Source organism: Gadus chalcogrammus, chromosome 11 (genome assembly GCF_026213295.1).
Source record: "Gadus chalcogrammus isolate NIFS_2021 chromosome 11, NIFS_Gcha_1.0, whole genome shotgun sequence".
NCBI lineage: Eukaryota > Metazoa > Chordata > Actinopteri > Gadiformes > Gadidae > Gadus > Gadus chalcogrammus.
In genome coordinates, this window is record NC_079422.1 from 25107542 (window position 1) to 25133514 (window position 25973).

The 25973-nt window shown below is 42.9% G+C and overlaps 1 protein-coding gene and 1 long non-coding RNA gene across 2 annotated transcripts; one reads left to right on the forward strand and one right to left on the reverse strand.

Moving 5' to 3' along the window:
* The first annotated feature begins 7731 nt into the window (after positions 1-7731).
* Positions 7732-9823, forward strand: selenoe (selenoprotein e). The gene is made up of 4 exons (XM_056602568.1): positions 7732-7891; positions 8161-8237; positions 9066-9144; positions 9501-9823. Exons 1-4 carry the CDS (start codon positions 7769-7771, stop codon positions 9642-9644), a joined length of 423 nt encoding a protein of 140 aa, XP_056458543.1. The 5' UTR covers positions 7732-7768; the 3' UTR covers positions 9645-9823.
* Positions 9824-10831: 1008 nt separating this feature from the next.
* On the reverse strand, positions 10832-24821 carry LOC130392130 (uncharacterized). The gene is made up of 5 exons (XR_008896973.1): positions 24681-24821; positions 13632-13713; positions 13244-13326; positions 12691-12742; positions 10832-12296 (listed from the first exon to the last, which is right to left on the reverse strand). It is a non-coding gene; the product is annotated as an uncharacterized LOC130392130 (long non-coding RNA).
* Between the last annotated feature and the right edge of the window lie 1152 nt (positions 24822-25973).

The following is a 25973-nucleotide window of genomic DNA, read 5'->3' on the forward strand; positions in this document are numbered from 1 at the left end:
ATTAATCAACTCCTCGCTGATAGAGGTCATTCAGACGGCCGAGCGCCATTCTCATCGTCATCATCTAACACGTGCGCTCCCAAACTGTGCACGTACCCCCCCACCTCCCTGCAGCAGCAGAATGCAGTGGAGCAGCCAAGCACAATGTTAACGTAGGGGCCTGCGGCACCTCTGACCCCGGGGCCCGCGCGGACAGGGACCGGCCCTGAGAACCGACCACATGTTCCATGGATTCTGCCTCCCTGACACACGACTCCGGAATGCACCGGCCGTCACGTGTCAAGTCGCCGCATCGTAGCGCTCAGGGGCTTGAAGAGTTTTCATTGGTCTTTTACTATTGACTTATCATGGCTCTCTCTCCCTCCCTCCCTCCCTCCCTCCCTCCCTCTCCCTCTCTCTCTCTCCCTCCCTCCCTCTCTCTCCCTCTCCCTCCCTCTCTCTCCCTCTCCCTCCCTCTCTCTCTCTCTCCCTCCCTCCCTCTCTCTCCCCCTCCCCCTCCCTCCCTCTCCCCCTCCCCCTCTCCCTCTCTCCCTTCCTCTCTCCCTCCCTCTCTCCCTCCCTCTCTTCCCCTCTCTCTTCCCCTCTCTCTCCCTTTCTCTCTCCCCCCCTTTCTCCCCCCTCTGTCTTCCTCTCCCCCTCTTTCCCCCTGACTCCCCCTCTCTCCCTTCCTGTGAGTGGTGATTGATAGTAATGTAGCAGTGGGATGCGTGTGCATTGGGACTACAGGAGCCGGCTCTATGTACCTCTCAGTGGGATGCGTGTGCATTGGGACTACAGGAGCCGTCTCTACGTACCTCTCAGTGGTGTGTGGGGACAGCGCTGTTGGCTCCTGTTGTGATGCAGCGGCACCGAGAGGTGGGGTGACGGGGTGAATCCATCAGCACGAGACCAGAGGTGACACAAAGGGGGGGTGTAACAGGACAGCCCTGGGGGGGGGCAGTTAATTTGGCGGGAAAGGGGAGAGACACACATGTTGCCTGGCCTTCCAAACATGACATGGACTCGTGCAACGGGTTCTATAAACTACCGGGCTTTTAGACTCAGCCCCCTCCCGTCCCCCTTATGAGTCAGCCAAAAAGCCTGGACCTAGAAAACCTACCCCCCCCCCCCCCCCCCCCCCTCCTCCTCCCTACGTTGCCATGGAGATTGACACAGATTGGAGAAACATCTGGTAGCCATTTCAGCCCTCTGGTGAGGAGAGGAAGAAAGAAATTTATGAGTGAGAGGAAAAAGAGGAATATTTTCTGCAATGCAAAGCAGAAAGAAAGTGGAGTTGTGTTACACTTGAAAGGGCGGGTTCGAAATATGGATTCTGCACGGACTGGAGCACCCGCCCCCTGGTCCACTTCTGAGCACTAAGCCCAGGACTATCCGTTAGTGTAGAATGGGTTTCTGTTAGACGGCGGTTGGCATGCAGACATCTCGATGGATCGTGATGAAAAAATTATGTATTTTTATGTATTTTGAACAATGCCTTTCAGCAAAAGGCGTTTTTCAACAGGGAGAAACTATGCCTATTTTGGAAAATCCTTTGAGGCAAAAGCGGCTATTTCTGCCTCAATTACGCAGTAGTTGATGGGACAATGGGAGAGCCGGTTTCTGCATCTTGCTCAAACTTTTGCTTTTAATTATAGACAATTCAAACAATCGGCTCTGTAACCGTCTGACACAAACAGGGCAGTCAGTTGGTTCCTGAACTGCAGTCGCCCTCCCCCCCCTCCCTCCCTCCCTCCCTCCTCCTCCCTCCCTCCCTCCACCATCCCTCCTCCCTCCTCCTCCTCCTCCCTCCCTCCTCCCTCCTCCTCCTCCTCCTCCTCCTCCTCCCTCCTCCCTCCCTCCCTCCTCCTTCCCTCCCTCCTCCTCCTCCTCCTCCCTCCTCCTCCCTCCTCCCCCTCCTCCTCCTCCTCCTCCTCCTCCCCCCTCCTCCTCCTCCCTCCTCGGTCAGCCGAGCGATACTTGAGCCGCGTGTGGGTCGCTCCTCGCCGACGACGTGCTGTCTGCGAGCCGCGCTGCCTAATTGCAGTGTTTCTTACGCGTTAAGACTCCCGTGTTTCTCAGGCCCGGGTGGATACGCAGTAACTATGAAATGACATTTACTGGAAACGGAGCTGGCGCTTGAGCGAGGCCAAAACCACCGCTCTGAGGTCAGCGCGCGACCAGAGAGACGAAACAAAAAAACGCAATGGGGCGACTGCTGCGCCAGCGTTGCGTGTGTTTATAGATTCTCAATGACATCTACTCAGGCTATGATTTAAGGCTCCCTCCTTTGCAACGGCACCAAACTAAAATAGAGTCCTCGGTGAAAGGGCCCGGCTAGGGTCCACCACACGGCCTGACGGATAGGTGATCGGCTGGATGGGACTGGTCGTTACGGCGACTAACTAGGTCAAGCGGATGTTTCGCCAGAGATGGAAGTTGTTCCGAGGTTTTTAGTTTTACACGTCATGCTCCATTTGGCCACTTTCCTCCCCCAGAATCGTAACTTAAGTACAACGCTGTTTAGATTAGCTTACAGTATATATACAGTAGGAGGTACAGACTCAACCTATCTGCTGTACATACTGGACTGGAGATGTATCGAGTGTTACGGGGGTATTCTACCGACACACAACATGTCATCCCGCTATTACTATTCACTGAGACCGCTTTTATAAACAATGAAAGCAAATTGTGCTGAGCGGCCAGAAAGATAATTAGGCCACGTTCATTCTCTTCATCCACACGTGTGCTTGTGCTCTTTTTCCTCCTTTTCCTCAGCTGAATGGGTGTGCAGCATACAGTTGTCTGGGACTTGAAATTGCCCTAGATTTTTCCCCCGGTGTCAGCATAATTGCGTGGAGCGAGAGAGCGAGGAGGATTTGGAAGCCTAATAGAAAGCAGAGAGCAGTCCGATGCAGATGCCTTCTCCATTTTTTTTTTTATCCTTTTCCCCCAGTTTCCTCCCATTCTTGCGGCCGGTCTTTCACTCGCTTCCTGTGGCTTAAAACCCCCTTTTTATTTGTATATTTTATTCACTCTGTGTCTTTTTACCATCGGTGGGACTGTTGGTTTTATTTTTACGATCCTCCAGGGGCCTGGTCAAAAGCTATTTTTCCTCCCCACCGTAGAGCAACAGAGAATAGAAAAGCCACGACCACACTCCGGTAATCGGCGCCGTCGCAAAGAACGGTCACGAGTTTGATCCCCATTCTCTGCAGCCCAGAGAAACAGGCCTGGGGTTTTTATCGCTGATCGCCACATTTCCCCCGAAACCGCGCAATGTGTGTGACCCTCACGGCCGACCCTACAACAACAACAACAAGGGCAGCTTTGTTGTTCAGGAAACACACTTGTTTTCCCCCGTCCGTGTGAGAATCTCCCGCTCCCCAGACACATGTGGATACAGATGTGGAGCCTCCAGCCCGTGGGGGTTAAGAGAGAGCCTCATCCTGTCTCCCACGGCCTGGGGTTGCCTGGAGGGGTCCAGGCAGGAACATCTCGCCCTGGTCGTCACTCCATGTGCAGTGAGATGATCTACGCTCCCCCCACCTCCTCCACCACCACCCAACCACCTCCATCTCCACCTCCACCCACTCCATCATAACCTCCACCACCACCTCCTTCATCATCATAACCCCCACCTCCACTTCCTCCATCCTAACCTCCACCACCACCACCACCACCAGCTGGGTGTGTACGTGTGTCCATGTGTGTGCGTTTGAGTGTTTGTTTGTTTACACGTGTGGGTGTGTGTCTGCTTGTTCCCCATGTGTGTGTGTGTGTGTTTGTGTCTGCATGGTCCCCATGTGTGTGTGTGTGTTTGTGTCTCTGGTTCCCCATGTGTGTGTGTGTGTTTGCGTCTGCATGGTCCCCATGTGTGTGTGTGTGTGTGTGTGTTTGGGTGTGACCAAGTGTCTGTCTGTGTGTTTGAATCCATGTGCTTCCATGACTAGAGCGCTATTGGAAAGGCCGACAGGACCAGACCAGAGCCCTTATGGGAAGACATGTGTTTCTGATTAGCCGGGCTGAGATTAGAAGGGGGGGGGGGGGGGGGCGGGAGCAGAGAGGAGAGGAGAGAGAACGAATCAGTGGCTGTCAGTTCAACACCTCCCTGTCACTCTGTCACCTGCACCTCCCTGTCACTCTGTCACCTCCACCTCCCTGTCACTCTGTCACCTGCACCTACCTGGCACTGTCACACCTCCACCTCCCTGTCACCTCCACCTCCCTGTCACTCTGTCACCTCCACCTCCCTGGCACTCTGTCACCTCCACCTCCCTGTCACCTCCACCTCCCTGTCACCTCCACCTCCCTGTCACTCTGTCACCTCCACCTCCCTGTCACTCTGTCACCTCCACCTCCCTGTCACTCTGTCACCTCCACCTCCCTGGCACTCTGTCACCTCCACCTCCCTGGCACTCTGTCACCTCCACCTCCCTGTCACTCTGTCACCTCCACCTCCCTGTCACCTCCACCTCCCTGTCACTCTGTCACCTCCACCTCCCTGTCACTCTGTCACCTCCAGCTCCCTGTCACCTCCAGCTCCCTGTCACCTCCAGCTCCCTGTCACCTCCAGCTCCCTGTCACCTCCAGCTCCCTGTCACTCTGTCACCTCCACCTCCCTGTCACTCTGTCACCTCCACCTCCCTGTCACTCTGTCACCTCCACCTCCCTGTCACTCTGTCACCTCCACCTCCCTGTCACTCTGTCACCTCCACCTCCCTGTCACTCTGTCACCTCCACCTCCCTGTCACTCTGTCACCTCCACCTCCCTGTCACTCTGTCACCTCCAGCTCCCTGTCACTCTGTCACCTCCACCTCCCTGTCACTCTGTCACCTCCAGCTCCCTGTACATTTGTCACCACAATGCGTGACAAATGTACAAATGTAATATGTAAACACTCAGGAACACTCCACCAATGAAACTGTTTTGTGTTAAGCCTGCAGCTATCAGAAGCAGATCAGAGTCAAGGTTAACAGTTGGTTGTGTGCGCATGTGTTTGTGTTTTCGTTTTTGAGTGCTTGGGTGTGTGTGTGTGTGTGCGTAAGTGTGTGTTGTTCTGTGTGTGTGTGTGTGTTGTTCTGTGTGTGTGTGTGTGTGTGTGTGTGTGTGTGTGTGTGTGTGTGGCTGTGTGTGTGTTTTAGGACTTGTGAATTACGTCAGGGTGTTTTTTGCGTGAGTGTTGAGATAACACGGAAGTGGTAGGACTGCTTCCCCATTTACGTCACTTAATGGTCACTTCATGGTCACTCCATGGTCACTCCATGGTCACTAGATGATCCCCAGATGGTCACTAGATGATCACTTCATGGTCCCTCCATGGCCACTTCATGGCCACTAGATGTGGGGAGGTCTCCACCACTTCCCTCCATGTGGCGCCCAGCACCCACTAACAAACCAGAGGAACCTTCCTGCAGGCTGCAGCTCTTCATGTCCCCAGCTCATCTACCCGCCGGTCCCGGTTTGTTTGTTGACGTTCTCCGACTCTTCCTCAGCAGAACCTCCAGATGTTCCGAGTCAGGGTCAGCACACACACGGGCGGCGGCACGGAGCGTGCATCGCAGAGTTCCCACTTCAACAAACCGATCACCATTAAGACACGTCCTACCAGAGTGCACCACCCTCCACAACACCTCCACCCTCCACAACACCTCCACCCCCGACTTCCTCCACCACCACGGCCTCCCCTCTTTATGAGAACGCTTTATTACAGTAGGCAGACAGGCTGCCCCACAGCCCCGGGACTCAGACAGGATCAAACACACATGCACACATGCCCACACAAACACACACACACCCACGTGCGCATGCACGCACACACTCACACACACCCACGCAAGGCCTGCTGTTATGGAGGCCGCTTCCGAAACTTTTGGCAGACCAGGAAGTGTGTTTGTGTAAGTGTGTGTGTAAATGTGTGTGTAAGTGTGTGTGTGTGTGTGTGTGTGTGTGTGTGTGTGTGTGTGTGTGTGTGTGTGTGTGTGTGTGTGTGTTAAAAGGCTCTTGACTGATGAGTTTGGGAAAAAGGTGACAGCCTCAGAAGAGAGAGTAAAGCAGGCAGATGACAGAAGTCAGAGGGACAGACAGATGTCAGAGAGAAAGACAGAAGTCAGAGAGACAGACAGATAGCATGGAGACAGAGGCAGAAACAGAGAGATCCAGAAAGTTGTAAGAAAATGATTCAGGCGTGGAAGAGTTGGATAAATGTTCCAGAAGTATAAACTAAAATAGATTAATGTCGGCTACCTTTGCATAACAATCTTCATAGCCATGCACTGAATTTTTCTCCAATGTTCAATTAGCAATAAGAAAAGTTGGAGAGCATAAATACGGGTTGATTTATTGTTCATCGTCTCTGGGGCTTCATTCTACACATGACTATTCATTTTCCCATTGTCAGCAGATTAGTGGTAATAACATTTTTGGCAGTGTGCGCTATAAACTGCTGGAGCAGAGTAGTGTGAACACATATGGTATGCATCCACACATATAGGCTAAGGAGCCACTCCGGCCCTCACCCCACCCCCAACCCAGCTCCCCGTGCCTGCACTCCAGGCTTCTCCCCTTCTCTACAGCCGTACCCAAACCCCTCTCTGGCTGCTCATTCTCCTCAACTTTCCATTAACTGAGGAGTTATTGTGTGCTGTACGTCCTTGCACTTAAAAATAGTACCTAGCATCGTGTAGCATCTTATCCTAGCTATCTTTGTTGTAGACAGGGAATGTGTATTGTTCCACTTTCTTCTGACAAATGTACTTATTGTAAGTCGCTTGAGAAGAAAGCGTCTGCTAAATGCCCTAAATGTAAATGTAAATCTCCCTCAAGCCCTTTACAACATAAATATATAACATAATATCGTACAATGTGACAATGGGAAGACTGGCTGGTCAACAGTGGTGGGAAACACGGTCAGAGAAACAGACGGACAGAGAAACAGGCTGCCATTTCATGCATCACCAGCAGCTGACACCGATCTGCGCCACACTCTAGGTTTCGGAGCTCGGTGACTGGAACAGATAGAGAGGGGAGATGGATTTAGTTCAGAATTCCAGTAAGGAACAGCTTATTTTTGTTGGAAGCACAATTGTCTGTGGCCGGGCCTTTGGAAGTACATTTCACCCGCCCATCTGCCAGTAGACGGAGGGGTGGGCGCTGCTGCCCTCTAGTGGTGACCTAGTATGCGTGTTCTCAATAACTTCGATGAGTAAACATTGTTATTCCACCGTCGTGGTGCTCAAAACCCCGTGAAGCCTCTGTGGTTTTGTGAATAAGCACAAGCAGATGATTGTAGCATTGCAGCATTGTGTTATGCAAACCCCCTATGTTTATAATTCTGGAGTTCTGAACAGAAAATAGGTTTTCGGTTATGTATGGAATGCATCTGGCTCTTACTTGCCATGTCATCATTTGCCATGGGAAACGGCGATAAGAGCACAGATGTGCTCAGCCTCGCTGACAACTAAACAAACTGGGAGAAAGGAATAAACCATGAAGTTTGCCAGAGGGGAAATAGTTTAGCTTTTTGAAAGACAAATCAGCAGAACATCAAAGACACAGGCATCATTAGTGGCATTCAAATTAGAGTTGCATAACAGGTCATAACAGATTGTAATTATTAACAATTATTTAGATGAAAATAAAAAAGATGGATTTACTTAAGACCTGGATTCATCCCCCCTTAAAAAAAATGGTTTACCCCTCCTGATATGCTGATAAGTACTCAACACAATTTGTACTCCTAAGTAGTTGAATTAACTTGGAGAGAGGCTGACAGCCTGACACAGACACATGTGTCGTAAAATGTGGGCCTTTTACTTAGTCGTGATTCTGGCGATCTCCGCCGACGCGTCAGGGAATGACAGCCACTCTCCGGGGGAAGAGACGCGGGTCATCGCTCGGGGGAAACTGCTGGTAGGTACCGGCGGCGACGCTCTAGCCGCTCAAGCCGCTCATTGAATGAACGGGGATCCGAACCCACTTGACGTGTGACAGCCGTGCTCGCGATGCATGTCGACAACCCACCAATAAGGCTTTGCCGAACCTGTCAGTACTAATCGTGTTTCAGGATGCGGTGTCGAGTCTGGCCCTATGGGGCTGGCGTGTATTCAGTCTTGGGTGCATTTGGTCTGAATAGGAACATGATTTATATCGGCTGACTGTCAACTGTCATCTGCTGCCAGGCTCCCAGCGTGGTCGGGTGAAGCATCAAGAAGATGCCGGAACTCCACCAATTCCTGATGGAGCGCTGGGCACTGTAGTATCCTCCTTCTGTGACCGTGAAGCCATTATTTAGACGGTGAATGTGTGCCTTCATTCATTCATTCGTCGATTTGATCCGCCGTTCATGGAAAACGAGACTGATAGTAACTCACAATACAATATGTTAAGTATGTGCAGCACAATGCCCATATATAGGTTTATATAGTCTACAGTGCCTCACACCTGGGGGTCCAGACCCCCCCCCTGCTCTGCACATGGGGCCATTCGGGGGGGGGGGGAATGGGGGGGATTACAGTCTAATATGATTAGGAGTAGAGGTGGTGTCAGTTTGCTCACATTGGAGCAGATGTGGGAGAAGCGGGAGGCGAAGGCACAATAAAGTATTAGTTGGGGTCCCCAGACCTCCAGACGGCGGGGTCCTCAGATCTCAGACCTAGACACGGGGACCCTAGATCTAGACAGGGGGCCCCAGGCTGCTACCTAGCTCGTAGCCAGCTGAGAGCTAACCCCCCTGCTCTTCCTATGCTCACCACCCCAGAGACCAGGTGTGGAGACCAGGTGCGGAGGGGCTGGTGTTTCCCAGGGAGAACTGCTGTCTGTCTGTCTGTCTGTCTCCCCCCCCACCCTCCCTCTCTCTCTCTCCCTCTCTCCCTCTCTCCCTCCCCCCCCCCACCCTCCCTCTCTCTCTGCCCCCCCACCCTCCCTCTCTCTCTCTTCTCTCTGTCCCTTTCTCTTCCCTCTCTCTCTCCTTCTCTCTCTCTCTCTCTTCCTCTCTCTTTCTCTTCCTCTCTCTCTCCCTCTCCCTCTCCCACTCTCTCCCTCTTTCTGTTTGATGCCCTGTCGTTCCTTAATCTCCACCCTATAGCCATAACCTGGAGTATGATTCCTCGGAGGAGAAGGAGCCCCGTCTGATCTTCTACGATGACAGGGACAAGGTGGTGCAGGTGAGGTGAAAGCCCGGAGGTATTTCGGTCTGCCTTGCTCATCAGTAAAGGCTGCAGGTTGAATCCCGAGGGGAGGATGGTTGAGATGTTTGTGGAGGAGTCACGATACTCTCAGAGCTGATCTCAATTGGATAGTGGGGCTACAGAGAGGTAGAGGCAGACACAGACACACACACCCAGACACACGCACGCACACCCTATAGACTTCTCCAGACAATATTTAGAAACACAGATTCAGCAGAGAGAGAGAGAGAGAGAGAGAGAGAGAGAGAGAGAGAGAGAGAGAGAGAGAGAGAGAGAGAGAGAGACCATGAGAGAGTTCTCATTGCAGTCATTCTTTAACTCATTCCTATCAGACGGTCCCTGTGAAAGAGATGACGGCGGACGCCATCGGCCAGCTGCTGGAGGCCCGCGGCTTCTACAGGAGGAGCCAGAAGGGAGAGGAGGTTCCCGAGGAGTTCCAGAACTTCCCCCTGCACGCCCCCAGAGACGAGCTCTGAGGGCCCCTAGTGGCCGCGGACCGCTGCTGCAGCCCTGTCGCTTAATGACGAGTGGGGCTCCAAGGCTCAACTGTCAGCCCGGCCCCACTCCGATAACCCCTCGACAGGCTGCGCAGTCCGAACTCAAAAATATAAATTGTGAAAAATATGTGGTGTTATGATAATAAAAATTTGAATTGGCTCCATTGAAAGAATGTTTTTTTTTTCAATTTTCAATATAGGCCCATTATCCCGATGCTATAGTTAAGAGATTTTTTATAAAAACAATAAATATGGGGACAAAATGTAAAGAGGAATTTTGGGGGGCCCAAAAGGCCTATGAGGCCCGGGGCTCCAGGCAATACCTGGTTAGCCTAATAGTACGTCCCGCCTTTGCCTATATCTTACACCTTTCCTTATCTTTGGCTCCCAGACCGTAGTCGGGGAGCACAGGGGAAACGTTCCCTAACCCTAACCCACTATGAAGGAGCAAGAAGCAACGTTGAAGGACCGTAGGCTACTAAACGCCCTATCCATTGTATGGGTTTGTAAAATGCTAAAATCAAATCAAATGTATTTATTAAGCACCTTTAATAAAAAAAAAAAAAAAAGGTAATTGGTTGGGTGGTGATATTAGGTTTTATTTGTGTTTTTGTCATGCCTGTCTACGCTTCAAACTCATGCATATTGCAAAAAATATGCAACAGCGCCCTCTGGGGTCACACTTTTCAGTGGGTCGCAGATTTCGGTGTAACGCCGACAGTGATCGGCGGTCTGCTGCTCATAGGTTGGAATGACACGGGCACTGATTATTGACGGCTGGGTACTTTATCACACAGTTTCAACAACCGACAGTACACGTCTGCACCAAACATAACCGGACTCACCTAATAGGCGAGTTTCAGATCTTCTGCATTTGCGCGCATGCATGCACGAGACTTGTGAACATCAGCCAGAACTAATCAGAAACTGGTTCCCACAACGTCAAGTGGGACACAGGGTCCATGGTCTTCTGAATTATGTCTCTTTTGTTCTGGAGAACTAGGGTCATCCAGGAGATCATTCCAGAAGTCTTCCAGGAAATCCCAGCCAATCAGAAAGGAGGAGGAAGAAGACTTTACAGGTCAAATGGCCTTCAGCGACGAAGAGCGCCAACAAGGTGTGCCCAGTAGGGTTAGACTAGAGCCTGAGGGGGATTGTTTTTTTTTACAATTTATTTTATTAAAACAGAAAATATGGTGGTCAGTATTTATACATAGCCTGTTATTCTTGGTGTTTTAAAGTACCAATAATCACCACCTAGATGCATTCAAAACAGATTTCCCTATTGTGACAAATTTGAAAGACATTTAACAATCCACTTCAAGTACTCTTTATTCATATTCTTCAAATTAACAATCGTAATCAATGGCCTCAGCCATAATGCAATATATCAAGAACCCATGCAAAACTGTATGGCACTCCTTCAGATTCCCCTACTGCGATAGCCTGGTAACAGATCAAATAAATAGGCATTTGGTTCCATGTTAGATATTTACCAATCAACTCCTTGTTGACTCCTCGATCATTGTCTACCACGTCTTTTCACATATTCGGCCTCATATTATGGCTTCATAGTCCTAAGATTGATATTGTCAGATCAGGTTCACCAGTAAGGATGCTTAAGCTGCTCAGCTGTCCCAATTCCCCAAAACAAAATCAGTAAAGATGAAGTATCTTTATTAATGAAACAAGTTTTCAAACATCATCTGAAGTACTTGAAGTCCTCAAGGAATAAAACACAGATGCGGGGGAAAAGAGATGCCTTTAAAGAAACAAAGTGGAGCGACCCAGGGACAAGTCTGGTTTGGGTTTAAGATTAAGGATGGTTAACTTTTACTATTGGTGTTTGGTTAAGTTCAGGCATTAGTGATTGTATTAAAGATTGTTTAGGTATTAGGAAAGAGTTTAGGTATTAGAGATGTTTAGTTAGAGGGTCAAGTTTGGGTATTAGGTTAGGTTGAGGTAAGCGAGTTTAGGCCTTTGAGATGTTTAGTTAGATGGTTCAGTTTAGGTACTATGTTATGGTAAGAGTTTAGGCGTTTGAGCTCTTCAGTTAGATGGTTAAGTTTGGGTATTAGGTTAGGTTGAGGTAAGCGAGTTTAGGCCTTTGAGATGTTTAGTTAAATGGTTCAGTTTAGGGTAAGAGAGTTTAGGCATTTGCGATCTATATTTAGATGGTTAAGTTTGGGTATTAGTTTGGCTTTTTGTTTTGTTAGACAAGTTACTTTAGGCATTTTATGTGATTCAATTTAGGGCATTTGAAAGAAAGATCAGAAAGATTGTTAAGCTCAGGTTAGCTCCAGCTTTGTCCCTTTAGTCGCTCCCTTAGAAAGAGGGTTCAGAGATTACTGGGTCAGAAATACAATAGTTGGGGTCACAGAAATAAAAGGCATAAATCATTCAGGTAAACATGCTTTTCCTACAACATGGTGTGAATTACAGTACTTTGTTTTAAAGTTAAAATGGTAAAGTGGTAACAGTATGGTGTGTTGGAGGCAGGAGGAGTTGTAGGAGTTGTGGAGCTCCAAGTGGTTATGTCTGGGGTAGATTGGATTGTAGGTGTAGCCAGGGATCCTCAGGGTGGATGGGGAGTAGGCCACTGTTGTAGATCAACTGTTCGGTCATCGTACTCTGAAATATATTTAAGGCAAAGAGGAAAGTCAGTCTCACAGTGTGCTGGCCGATTTAGAAGACATTTTCATCACCAAACGTGAAGGCCAATCAAAGACACAAATGCAGTAACAGCACCATCTGGCGTCAAACATAGGTCATTACATTCAGTAATTTAGGTTGGATTTGAGATCGATTTACAGGAGAGAAAAGGCTTCAAGTCATTACGGCAACAACATCAAAAACGTCAGTGATGGATTACCATCTTTCATCAATAAATGTATATGTTTAATTGATACAAGTCAGTTGGGCCATTCCCAGGGAGTCTTCAACCTTTTTATGAAAATTGGGAGGGATTAAGTTATTGCCGTTTGGTCCATTTAAGAATGAAATAACCATTTATCAAAGTTCTCACCTGGGTCTCTCCGCCATGGCAACTGCACAGCCATCTGCTATTCCATCGTGACCTGAAAAAAACAGTACTTTGTTGATCCCAAGTGAAAATTAGTAATAGCAAGAAGGGCAAAAAATATACCAAGGGTAGGTATAAAAACTATACAAAGGATGGAAGCAAGCATTGTGTGAATGGGAAGGGCAATTATTCATTTCTACGAATCTTAAGCATTAGCCAATATCAGTTTGACAAAGCGAAAAAAATTGAATCAAAAGCACACACTATGCGAGCATTATTTTGAGAGGGTATCGATGGATTAATTTTATTTAATGGCCCCAACCAAGTGTAAATGTATCTAACAGTGGCATTGTCAAGATGGACTGAAAGCTTCCCGAAATGTTAGTGTTGGGTTTGACAGGTTACATCATTATGACGTTGGGGATACGGTACCACTTTTATTCTGGGTGACCAAAAGCCCAGCTACAATTTGCTGATAAACCCAGCTACTCTGTCCTAGATTTTTCAGATGATAAGATTTACTTTATTGAACCTTTAATCGGTCTGATGAATTCACCTTTCCTGGACAAGAAGCTGGTTGGTCTTGACACCTCCCGCTGACCGCCACCGCAGGGACCTCCGACTGCGTCGCCTCAGTCCCTTCAGGAACACACGTGACCCATTGGCACACTGGACATTTGTTTTCTCCCCATTAATGCAGTCCAACACTTCACACAGATGTCAATAGTGTATTTTAGTTAGTTATAGTTATTACTCCCAACCCCAAAAGCCAGCCACATGTAACACACATCCTGACTAGTCCTAGTGGCCGAGAATGCTTTCTTAACAGCCAGTCAGAATGAACACATCTGTATGGATTACTTTAGATCTGTACGATGAGTCGCTGTCCGTGTCATTCTAAACAATCCAAGCAAGCCATCAATATGTGTATTCCGTCGTCTTACCCTTCAGCATCTACAGAGCTGCACCACTCCTGGTCTTCCCTCCACCTACAGCTTCCAGCGCCAGTCCTGAATTTGACAAACACTGTCGAACACTGATCTTGAAATTAAATGTTCAGGGGCCAACCCTACCCCTGAACAAAAATAATTCAAGACATTTCATTCATGGTTCAACGTTCATAAATAATTGTCAATGCTTAAATTCCTTGCAAATAAGTAATATGAAGGACAGCATGAGGCATATCTAGCAAGATGATTATGGTACAGTGAGAACCATATGTTTTTATACAGCAAACAATTTAACTCAAGTAAATTGCCATAGAAAGTTATAAACCTTACTTGCCTCAATTGCTGATGTTCGTACATATCTTGGAATGGACTTGGTGAAATTTGACAAAATATTGGAATGTAAAATTTGTAATTTTTTTTAATTTGCAGTACTACAAATCGGAATTTGCCGGTGTTGATGTTCATAGGACCAAGTGCAAGTACTAACAATCGCTAACAATCGCAAACCCATTCCCCGTCTACAGCAGCTATAGCTAGATCATGCAGATGCTAGACAATTAAGTAATATGAATAAATACAACACACAGGTTAGCTACCAGGCGAAACGCTCCCAGCCAGTTGTGTTGGAGAAAACTGCCTACCAGTCTACAAGGTGAAACGCTACCAACACAGTTGCGCTGGAGAGAATTACCTTCCAAGCTACCAGGTGAAACGCTCCCAACACAGTTGCGTTGGAGCAAACTACCTTCCAAGCTACCAGGTGAAACGCTCCCAACAAAGTTGCGTTGGAGCAAACTGCCTTCCAAGCTACAAGATGAAACGCTCCCAACACAGTTGCGTTGGAGCAAACTAGCTTCGAAGCTACCAGGTGAAACGCTCCCAACACAGTTGCGTTGGAGCAAACTACCTTCCCGGCTACCAGGTGAAACGCTCTCAACATAGTTGCGTTGGAGCAGACTACCTTCCAAGCTACCAAGTGAAACTCTCCCAACACAGTTGCGTTGGAGCAAACTAGCTTCCAGGCTACCAGGTGAAACGCTCCCAACACAATTGCATTTACTGTACAGTCAGTATGTTTACATACACATCTTATAGCCAAAGAAGGTCGACTATATTCCCCAATTGGACAACTGCAATTGTCCGAGTACATATTTCAGATTATATTGCACAGAATAAAACCACATTGCAATGACTTAAAATCGAAGTGCATAAAATTGCAAGTAATAAAAATAATATAGAGCATAGAATTGCAAATAATTAAAATCGTAGAGCATAGAATTGCAAATAATTAAAATCGTAGTGCATAGAATTGCAAAGAATTAAAATCGTAGTGCATAAAATTGCAAGTAATAAAAATAATATAGAGCATAGAATTGCAAACAATTAAAATCGTAGTGCATAGAATTGCAAAGAATTAAAATCTTAGAGCATAGAATTGCAAAGAATTAAAATCGTAATGCATAGAATTGCAAAGAATTAAAATCGTATTGCATAGAATCAAACCACATTGCAAAGAATTTAAAATCGTTTAGCACAGAATAAAACCACATTGAAGCCATCAAGCAGCAGTAGCCTACAACTTCAGCGGCAGTCATCAGTTTGCAAATGTATGGAAAGTTGTAAAAAGGAAAGATTCAAAAAGGGAGAATCTACTGTGCATGTGTAAATCAGCTAATCGATCTCTTAAATTCAAACCTACCAAGCCAAAAACCAACAATTACGCTCCCAACACAGTTGCGTTGGAGCAAACTACCTTCCAAGCTACCAGGTGAAACGCTCACAACACTGTTGCGTTGGAGCAAACTACCTTCCAGGCTACCAGGTGAAACGCTCCCAACACAGTTGCGTTGGAGCAAACTACCTTCCAAGCTAACAGGTGAAATGCTCACAACACTGTTGCGTGGGAGCAAACTACCTTCCAGGCTACCAGGTGAAACGCTCCCAACACAATTGCGTTGGAGCAAACTACCTTCCAGGCTACCAGGTGAAACGCTCCCAACACAGTTGCGTTGGAGCAAACTACCTTCCAAGCTGCCAGGTGAAACGCTCCCAACACAGTTGCGTTGGAGCAAACTACCTTCCAAGCTACCAGGTGAAACGCTCACAACACCATTGCGTTGGACCAAACTGCCTTCCATGCTACCATGTGAAAAACTCCCAACACAGTTGCATTTAATGTACAGTCAGTATGTTTACATACACATCTTATAGCAAAAGGTCGACTATACTCCCCAATTGGACAACTGCAATTGTCCGAGTACATATTTCAGATTATATTGCACAGAATAAAACCACATTGCAATGACTTAAAATCGGAGTGCATATAATTGCAAATAATTGAAATCAAATAGAGCATAGAACTGCAAATAATTAAAATCATATAATGCATAGAATTGCAAAGAATGAAAAATCGTAGCGCATAAAATGGCAAAGAATTAAAATCGTAGTGCATAGAATTGCAAGTAATAAAAATAATATAGAGCATAGAATTGCAAACAATTAAAATCGTAGTGCATAGAATTGCAAAGAATTAAAATCGTAGTGCATAGAATTGCAAAGAATTAAAATCGTAGTGCATAGAATTGCAAGTAATAAAAATAATATAGAGCATAGAATTGCAAACAATTAAAATCGTAGTGCATAGAATTGCAAAGAATTAAAATCATAGTGCATAGAATTGCAAAGAATTAAAATCTTAGAGCATAGAATTGCAAAGAATTAAAATCGTAGAGCATAGAATTGCAAACAATTAAAATCGTAGTGCATAGAATTGCAAAGAATTAAAATCGTAGTGCATAGAATTGCAAAGAATTAAAATCGTAGTGCATAGAATTGCAAGTAATAAAAATAATATAGAGCATAGAATTGCAAACAATTAAAATCGTAGTGCATAGAATTGCAAAGAATTAAAATCATAGTGCATAGAATTGCAAAGAATTAAAATCTTAGAGCATAGAATTGCAAAGAATTAAAATCGTAATGCATAGAATTGCAAAGAATTAAAATCGTATTGCATAGAATAAAACCACATTGAAGCCATCAAGCAGCAGTAGCCTACAACTTCAGCGGCAGTCATCAGTTTGCAAATGTATGGAAAGTTGTAAAAAGGAAAGATTCAAAAAGGGAGAATCTACTGTGCATGTGTAAATCAGCTAATCGATCTCTTAAATTCAAACCTACCAAGCCAAAAACCAACAATTACGCTCCCAACACAGTTGCGTTGGAGCAAACTACCTTCCAAGCTACCAGGTGAAACGCTCACAACACTGTTGCGTTGGAGCAAACTACCTTCCAGGCTACCAGGTGAAACGCTCCCAACACAGTTGCGTTGGAGCAAACTACCTTCCAAGCTGCCAGGTGAAACGCTCCCAACACAGTTGCGTCGGAGCAAACTACCTTCCAAGCTACCAGGTGAAACGCTCACAACACCATTGCGTTGGACCAAACTGCCTTCCATGCTACCATGTGAAAAACTCCCAACACAGTTGCATTTAATGTACAGTCAGTATGTTTACATACACATCTTATAGCAAAAGGTCGACTATACTCCCCAATTGGACAACTGCAATTGTCCGAGTACATATTTCAGATTATATTGCACAGAATAAAACCACATTGCAATGACTTAAAATCGGAGTGCATAGAACTGCAAATAATTAAAATCATATAATGCATAGAATTGCAAAGAATGAAAAATCGTAGCGCATAAAATGGCAAAGAATTAAAATCGTATAATGCATAGAATTGCAAAGAATTAAAATCGTATAATGCATAGAATTGCAAAGAATGAAAATTCGTAGTGCATAGAATTGCAAATAATTAAAATCACAAAGAGCATAGAACTGCAAATAATTAAAATCGTATAATGCATAGAATTGCAAAGAATGAAAAATCGTAGTGCATAGAACTGCAAAGAATTAAAATCGTATAATGCATAGAATTGCGAAGAATTAAAATCGTAGTGCATAGAATTGCAAAGAATTTCAATCGTAGTGCATAGAATCAAACCACATTGCAATGACTTAAAATCGGAGTGCATAGAATTGCAAAGAATTGAAATCACAAAGAGCATAGAACTGCAAATAATTAAAATCGTATAATGCATAGAATTGCAAAGAATGAAAATCGTAGTGCATAGAATTGCAAGTAATAAAAATAATATAGAGCATAGAATTGCAAATAATTAAAATCGTAGTGCATAGAATTGCAAATAATTAAAATCGTATTATGCATAGAATTGCAAAGAATTAAAATCGTAGTGCATAGAATTGCAAAGAATTAAAATCATAGAGCATAGAACTGCAAATAATTAAAATCGTATAATGCAGAGAATTGCAAATAATTAAAATCGTAGTGCATAGAATTGCAAATAATTAAAATCGTAATGCATAGAATTGCAAAGAATTAAAATCGTAGAGCATAGAATTGCAAAGAATGAAAATTGTAGTGCATAGAATTGCAAAGAATTAAAATCGTAGTGCATAGAATTGCAAAGAATTAAAATCGTAGAGCATAGAATCAAACCACATTGCAAAGAATTTAAAATCGTTTAGCACAGAATAAAACCACATTGAAGCCATCAAGCAGCAGTAGCCTACAACTTCAGCGGCAGTCATCAGTTTGCAAATGTATGGAAAGTTGTAAAAAGGAAAGATTCAAAAAGGGAGAATCTACTGTGCATGTGTAAATCAGCTAATCGATCTCTTAAATTCAAACCTACCCAGCCAAAAACCAACAATTACGCTCCCAACACAGTTGCGTCGGAGCAAACTACCTTCCAGGCTACCAGGTGAAACGCTCCCAACACAGTTGCGTTGGAGCAAACTGCCTTCCAAGCTACAAGGTGAAACGCTCCCAACACAGTTGCGTTGGAGCCAACTACCTTCCCGGCTACCAGGTGAAACGCTCCCAACACAGTTGCGTTGGAGCAAACTACCTTCCAAGCTACCAGGTGAAACGCTCACAACACCATTGCGTTGGACCAAACTGCCTTCCATGCTACCATGTGAAAAACTCCCAACACAGTTGCATTTACTGTACAGTCAGTATGTTTACATACACATCTTATAGCAAAAGGTCGACTATACTCCCCAATTGGACAACTGCAATTGTCCGAGTACATATTTCAGATTATATTGTACAGAATAAAACCACATTGCAATGACTTAAAATCGGAGTGCATAGAATTGCAAAGAATTGAAATCAAATAGAGCATAGAACTGCAAATAATTAAAATCATATAATGCATAGAATTGCAAAGAATGAAACATCGTAGTGCATACAATGGCAAAGAATTAAAATCGTACAATGCATAGAATTGCAAAGAATTAAAATCGTATAATGCATAGAATTGCAAAGAATGAAAAATCGTAGTACAAAGAATTGCAAGTAATAAAAATATAGAGCATAGAATTGCAAATGATTAAAATCACAAAGAGCATAGAACTTCAAAGAATTAAAATCGTATAATGCATAGAATTGCAAAGAATGAAAATAGTAGTGCATAGAATTGCAAAGAATTAAAATCGTAGTGCATAGAATCAAACCACATTGCAATGACTTAAAATCGGAGTGCATAGAATTGCAAAGAATTGAAATCACAAAGAGCATAGAACTGCAAATAATTAAAATCGTACAATGCATAGAATTGCAAAGAATGAAAAATCGTAGTGCATAGAATTGCAAGTAATAAAAATAATATAGAGCATAGAATTGCAAATAATTAAAATCTTAGTGCATAGAATTGCAAAGAATTAAAATCGTAGAGCATAGAATTGCAAATAATTAAAATCGTAGAGCATAGAATTGCAAAGAATTAAAATCGTAATGCATAGAATTGCAAAGAATTTAAATCGTATAATGCATAGAATTGCAAAGAATTGAAATCGTAGTGCATAGAATTGCAAAGAATTGAAATCGTAGTGCATAGAATTATAAAGAATTAAAATCGTAGAGCATAGAATTGAAAAAATTAAAATTGTATTGCATAGAATTGCAAAGAATTAAAATCGTAGTGCGTAGAATTGCAAAGAATTAAAATCGTAGAGCATAGAATCAAACCACATTGCAAAGAATTTAAAATCGTTTAGCACAGAATAAAACCACATTGAAGCCATCAAGCAGCAGTAGCCTACAACTTCAGCGGCAGTCATCAGTTTGCAAATGTATGGAAAGTTGTAAAAAGGAAAGATTCAAAAAGGGAGAATCTACTGTGCATGTGAAAATCAGCTAATCTATCTCTTAAATTCAAACCTACCAAGCCAAAAACCAACAATTACGCTCCCAACACAGTTGCGTTGGAGCAAACTACCTTCCAAGCTACCAGGTGAAACGCTCACAACACTGTTGCGTTGGAGCAAACTACCTTCCAGGCTACCAGGTGAAACGCTCCCAACACAGTTGCGTTGGAGCAAACTATCTTCCAAGCTACCAGGTGAAACGCTCACAACACCATTGCGTTGGACCAAACTGCCTTCCATGCTACCATGTGAAAAACTCCCAACACACAGTTGCATTTACTGTACAGTCAGTATGTTTGTTTACATACACATCTTATAGCAAAAGGTCGACTATACTCCCCAATTGGACAACTGCAATTGTCCGAGTACATATTTCAGATTATATTGCACAGAATAAAACCACATTGCAATGACTTAAAATCGGAGTGCATAGAATTGCAAAGAATTTAAATCAAATAGAGCATAGAACTGCAAATAATTAAAATCATAATGCATAGAATTGCAAAGAATTAAAATCGTATAATGCATAGAATTGCAAAGAATGAAAAATCGTAGTGCATAGAATTGCAAAGAATTAAAATCGTAGTGCATAGAACTGCAAAGAATTAAAATCGTATAATGCATAGAATTGCGAAGAATTAAAATAGTGCATAGAATTGCAAAGAATTAAAATCGTAGTGCATAGAATTGCAAAGAATTTCAATCGTAGTGCATAGAATCAAACCACATTGCAATGACTTAAAATCGGAGTGCATAGAATTGCAAAGAATTGAAATCACAAAGAGCATAGAACTGCAAATAATTAAAATCGTATAATGCATAGAATTGCAAAGAATGAAAAATCGTAGTGCATAGAATTGCAAGCAATAAAAATAATATAGAGCATAGAATTGCAAAGAATTAAAATCGTAGTGCATAGAATTGCAAAGAATTAAAATCGTAGAGCATAGAATTGCAAAGAATTAAAATCGTAATGCATAGAATTGCAAAGAATTAAAATCGTATAATGCATAGAATTGCAAAGAATTGAAATCGTAGTGCATAGAATTGCAAAGAATTAAAATCGTAGTAATAATAAATAATAATACATTTAATTTAGAGGCGCCTTTCAAGACACCCAAGGTCACCTTGCAGAGCATATAGTCATCATACATTTTTTAAAAAAAACAAGACATTGTGGAAAAAATAAATAAATAAACATAAGCAATAAGAAATAAAAAAAAAAAAAACAAGATTAAAAAAAAAAAAAAAAAAGTGCATAGAATTGCAAAGAATTAAAATCGTAAAGCATAGAATTGCAAAGAATGAACATTGTAGTGCATAGAATTGCAAAGAATTAAAATCGTAGTGCATAGAATTGCAAAGAATTAAAATCGTAGAGCATAGAATCAAACCACATTGCAAAGAATTTAAAATCGTTTAGCACAGAATAAAACCACATTGAAGCCATCAAGCAGCAGTAGCCTACAACTTCAGCGGCAGTCATCAGTTTGCAAATGTATGGAAAGTTGTAAAAAGGAAAGATTCAAAAAGGGAGAATCTACTGTGCATGTGAAAATCAGCTAATCTATCTCTTAAATTCAAACCTACCAAGCCAAAAACCAACAATTACGCTCCCAACACAGTTGCGTTGGAGCAAACTACCTTCCAAGCTACCAGGTGAAACGCTCACAACACTGTTGCGTTGGAGCAAACTACCTTCCAGGCTACCAGGTGAAACGCTCCCAACACAGTTGCGTTGGAGCAAACTATCTTCCAAGCTACCAGGTGAAACGCTCACAACACCATTGCGTTGGACCAAACTGCCTTCCATGCTACCATGTGAAAAACTCCCAACACACAGTTGCATTTACTGTACAGTCAGTATGTTTGTTTACATACACATCTTATAGCAAAAGGTCGACTATACTCCCCAATTGGACAACTGCAATTGTCCGAGTACATATTTCAGATTATATTGCACAGAATAAAACCACATTGCAATGACTTAAAATTGGAGTGCATAGAATTGCAAAGAATTTAAATCAAATAGAGCATAGAACTGCAAATAATTAAAATCATAATGCATAGAATTGCAAAGAATTAAAATCGTATAATGCATAGAATTGCAAAGAATGAAAAATCGTAGTGCATAGAATTGCAAAGAATTAAAATCGTAGTGCATAGAACTGCAAAGAATTAAAATCGTATAATGCATAGAATTGCGAAGAATTAAAATAGTGCATAGAATTGCAAAGAATTAAAATCGTAGTGCATAGAATTGCAAAGAATTTCAATCGTAGTGCATAGAATCAAACCACATTGCAATGACTTAAAATCGGAGTGCATAGAATTGCAAAGAATTGAAATCACAAAGAGCATAGAACTGCAAATAATTAAAATCGTATAATGCATAGAATTGCAAAGAATGAAAAATCGTAGTGCATAGAATTGCAAGCAATAAAAATAATATAGAGCATAGAATTGCAAAGAATTAAAATCGTAGTGCATAGAATTGCAAAGAATTAAAATCGTAGAGCATAGAATTGCAAAGAATTAAAATCGTAATGCATAGAATTGCAAAGAATTAAAATCGTATAATGCATAGAATTGCAAAGAATTGAAATCGTAGTGCATAGAATTGCAAAGAATTAAAATCGTAGTAATAATAAATAATAATACATTTAATTTAGAGGCGCCTTTCAAGACACCCAAGGTCACCTTACAGAGCATATAGTCATCATACATTTTTTAAAAAAAACAAGACATTGTGGAAAAAATAAATAAATAAACATAAGCAATAAGAAAAAAAAAAAAAAAAAAAAAGATTAAAAAAAAAAAAAAAAAAAAGTGCATAGAATTGCAAAGAATTAAAATCGTAAAGCATAGAATTGCAAAGAATGAAAATTGTAGTGCATAGAATTGCAAAGAATTAAAATCGTAGTGCATAGAATTGCAAAGAATTAAAATCGTAGAGCATAGAATCAAACCACATTGCAAAGAATTTAAAATCGTTTAGCACAGAATAAAACCACATTGAAGCCATCAAGCAGCAGTAGCCTACAACTTCAGCGGCAGTCATCAGTTTGCAAATGTATGGAAAGTTGTGAAAAGGAAAGATTCAAAAAGGGAGAATCTACTGTGCATGTGTAAATCAGCTAATCGATCTCTTAAATTCAACCCTACCAAGCCAAAAACCAACAATTACGCTCCCAACACAGTTGCGTCGGAGCAAACTACCTTCCAGGCTACCAGGTGAAACGCTCCCAACACTGTTGCGTTGGTGCAAACTGCCTTCCAAGCTACAAGGTGAAACGCTCCCAACACAGTTGCGTTGGAGCCAACTACCTTCCAAGCTACCAGGTGAAACGCTCACAACACCATTGCGTTGGACCAAACTGCCTTCCATGCTACCATGTGAAAAACTCCCAACAGTTGCATTTACTGTACAGTGTATGTTTACATACAAGCAAAAGGTCGACTATACTCCCCAATTGGACAAATGCAATTGTCCGAGCACATATTTCAGATTATATTGCACAGAATAAAACCACATTGCAATGACTTAAAATCGGAGTGCATAGAATTGCAAAGAATTGAAATCACATAGAGCATAGAACTGCAAATAATTAAAATCATATAATGCATAGAATTGCAAAGAATGAAAAATCGTAGTGCATAGAATTGCAAATAATTAAAATCGTATAATGCATAGAATTGCGAAAAATTAAAATAGTAGTGCATAGAATTGCAAAGAATTAAAATCGTAGTGCATAGAATTGCAAAGAATTTCAATCGTAGTGCATAGAATCAAACCACATTGCAATGACTTAAAATCGGAGTGCATAGAATTGCAAAGAATTGAATTCACAAAGAGCATAGATCTGCAAATAATTAAAATCGTATAATGCATAGAATTGCAAAGAATGAAAAATCGTAGTGCATAGAATTGCAAAGAATTAAAATCGTACAATGCAAAGAATTGCAAAGAATTAAAATAGTAGTGGATAGAATTGCAAAGAATTAAAATCGTAGTGCATAGAATTGCCAAGAATTTCAATCGTAGTGCATAGAATCAAACCACATTGCAATGACTTGAAATCGGAGTGCATAGAATTGCAAAGAATTGAAATCACAAAGAGCATAGAACTGCAAATAATTAAAATCGTATAATGCATTATGCATAGAATTGCAAAGAATGAAAAATCGTAGTGCATAGAATTGCAAAGAATGAAAAATCGTAGTGCATAGAATTGCAAAGAATTAAAATCGTATAATGCATGGAATTGCGAAGAATTAATATAGTGCATAGAATTGCAAAGAATTTCAATCGTAGTGCATAGAATCAAACCACATTCCAAAGACTTAAAATCGTTTAGCACAGAATAAAACCACATTGAAGTCATCAAGCAGCAGTAGCCTACAACTTCAGCAGCAGTCAACAGTTTGCAAATGAATGGAATGTTGTAAAAAGGAAAGATTAAAAAAAGGTAGAATGTAGAGTAGGCCTACTGTGTGCATGTGTAAATCAACTAATCCATCTCTTAAATTCTAACCTACCAGGCCAAAAACCAACAATTGGAACCAAACCATAACATGCCCGCAGTCACAAACACGTTCAACAATGCACTCAAGAACAACCTACAACACTGCACTAAACTTAGAATGAGCAAAAAACCAACAGGCGAGCGGTAAAATCCAGGTTAAGTTTAGGGGAACGAATATAGCGATGTGTGTGTCCGGTGGACACATTCTGAAGCCAGCAGCCAAACACAACCAAACAACTTCAACCAGCTCAAGGAATAACAAACGATTGGTGACTTACATGCCGGCGTCCTCGCTCCCCCGTTGGTGGCCACGTTGTCCGGATTGTTCAGTCAAAAGCGCCCAAAAAAACAAAACAAGCAACCGCGGGACCATTTTAATTCGCGTTCGGGAGCAACGCAAAAAAATTCATCCCGCACGTCCGGGGCGACACAGGTGAACTCAATTTATAGCTAATGAGAACGAGAACGGGATGGCTGTGATGTGACAAGCCAGAAGCTCGAGCCGATAAAAGAGTTTCCCTCCGTATCGAACGCAGTGCATGAAAAGCCTGTCTAGAATAGAAGTGATCAAATATTAATGTACCTTTTCAATTTTGTGTTAGGGTCGCATACGAACTAGGTATAATGAATGCATTTGGAAATGTGATTATTGCAATTATTGATGTCTCCGTTTTGGTTTATTAGTCTGTCCTGTCGGGCTCTCATTTTCCTAACCAACCTCTTCATAACGAGATAAGCGGTCTCCCAAATTGATGAAAACAAACTATGTTATTGATTGTCCCTCTCCATTGTGAGGCTTTTCCCCAAAGAAATGTAACAGTGCCCAGGTCAATCCAAACCCGGGATATATTATATTGAAGAATTTAATTATTTATTTATTTTACGAGATACGCGCGCAATCAGATCGATTGCATTCGCGCTAATGTAATCAGTCTAAATGGCAATAATAGTAATGGAGTATAGTGTGCGCGTTTACGTGTGTGTCTGTGTGTGTGTGTTTACGTGTTTCTGTGTGTGTGTGTGTGTGTGTGTGTGTGTGTGTGTGTGTGTGTGTGTGTGTGTGTGTGTGCTTGTATCTATGTGTGTGTGTGTGTGTGTGTGTGTGTGTGTGTGTGTGTGTGTGTGTGTGTGTGTGTGTGTGTGTGTGTGTGTGTGTGTGTGTGTGTGTGTGTGTGTGTGTGTGTGTGTGTGTGTGTGGCCTGCCTGCCTGCCTGCCTGCTTCACTCTATTCTCAGGTGACATCCACGATGATGTGACCAGATGAAATATGTTCGGCAATTGCGACTGTACCGTGTGTGTGCGGGAATGTGTGCGGGTTGGATAAATCGTGCGTATCCTTGTGTCCACATGTTTGTGTTTGCAGTTTGCTTGTGTGTGCGTGTCTTTTTCTGTTTGTGCCTGTGTGGGTTAGGGTTAGAGGTTACAAGGTTACAAGGTTCTGAATAATACACTTGGTTCTCATTTGGTTAGTTTTATATTATTTGGAGCTACCTTAAGCAAACAAATAAGACTATTTGGAGAAGTTAACTGCATTAAAATAATAATAAGCATACTAATGGTCATCGAGGCAA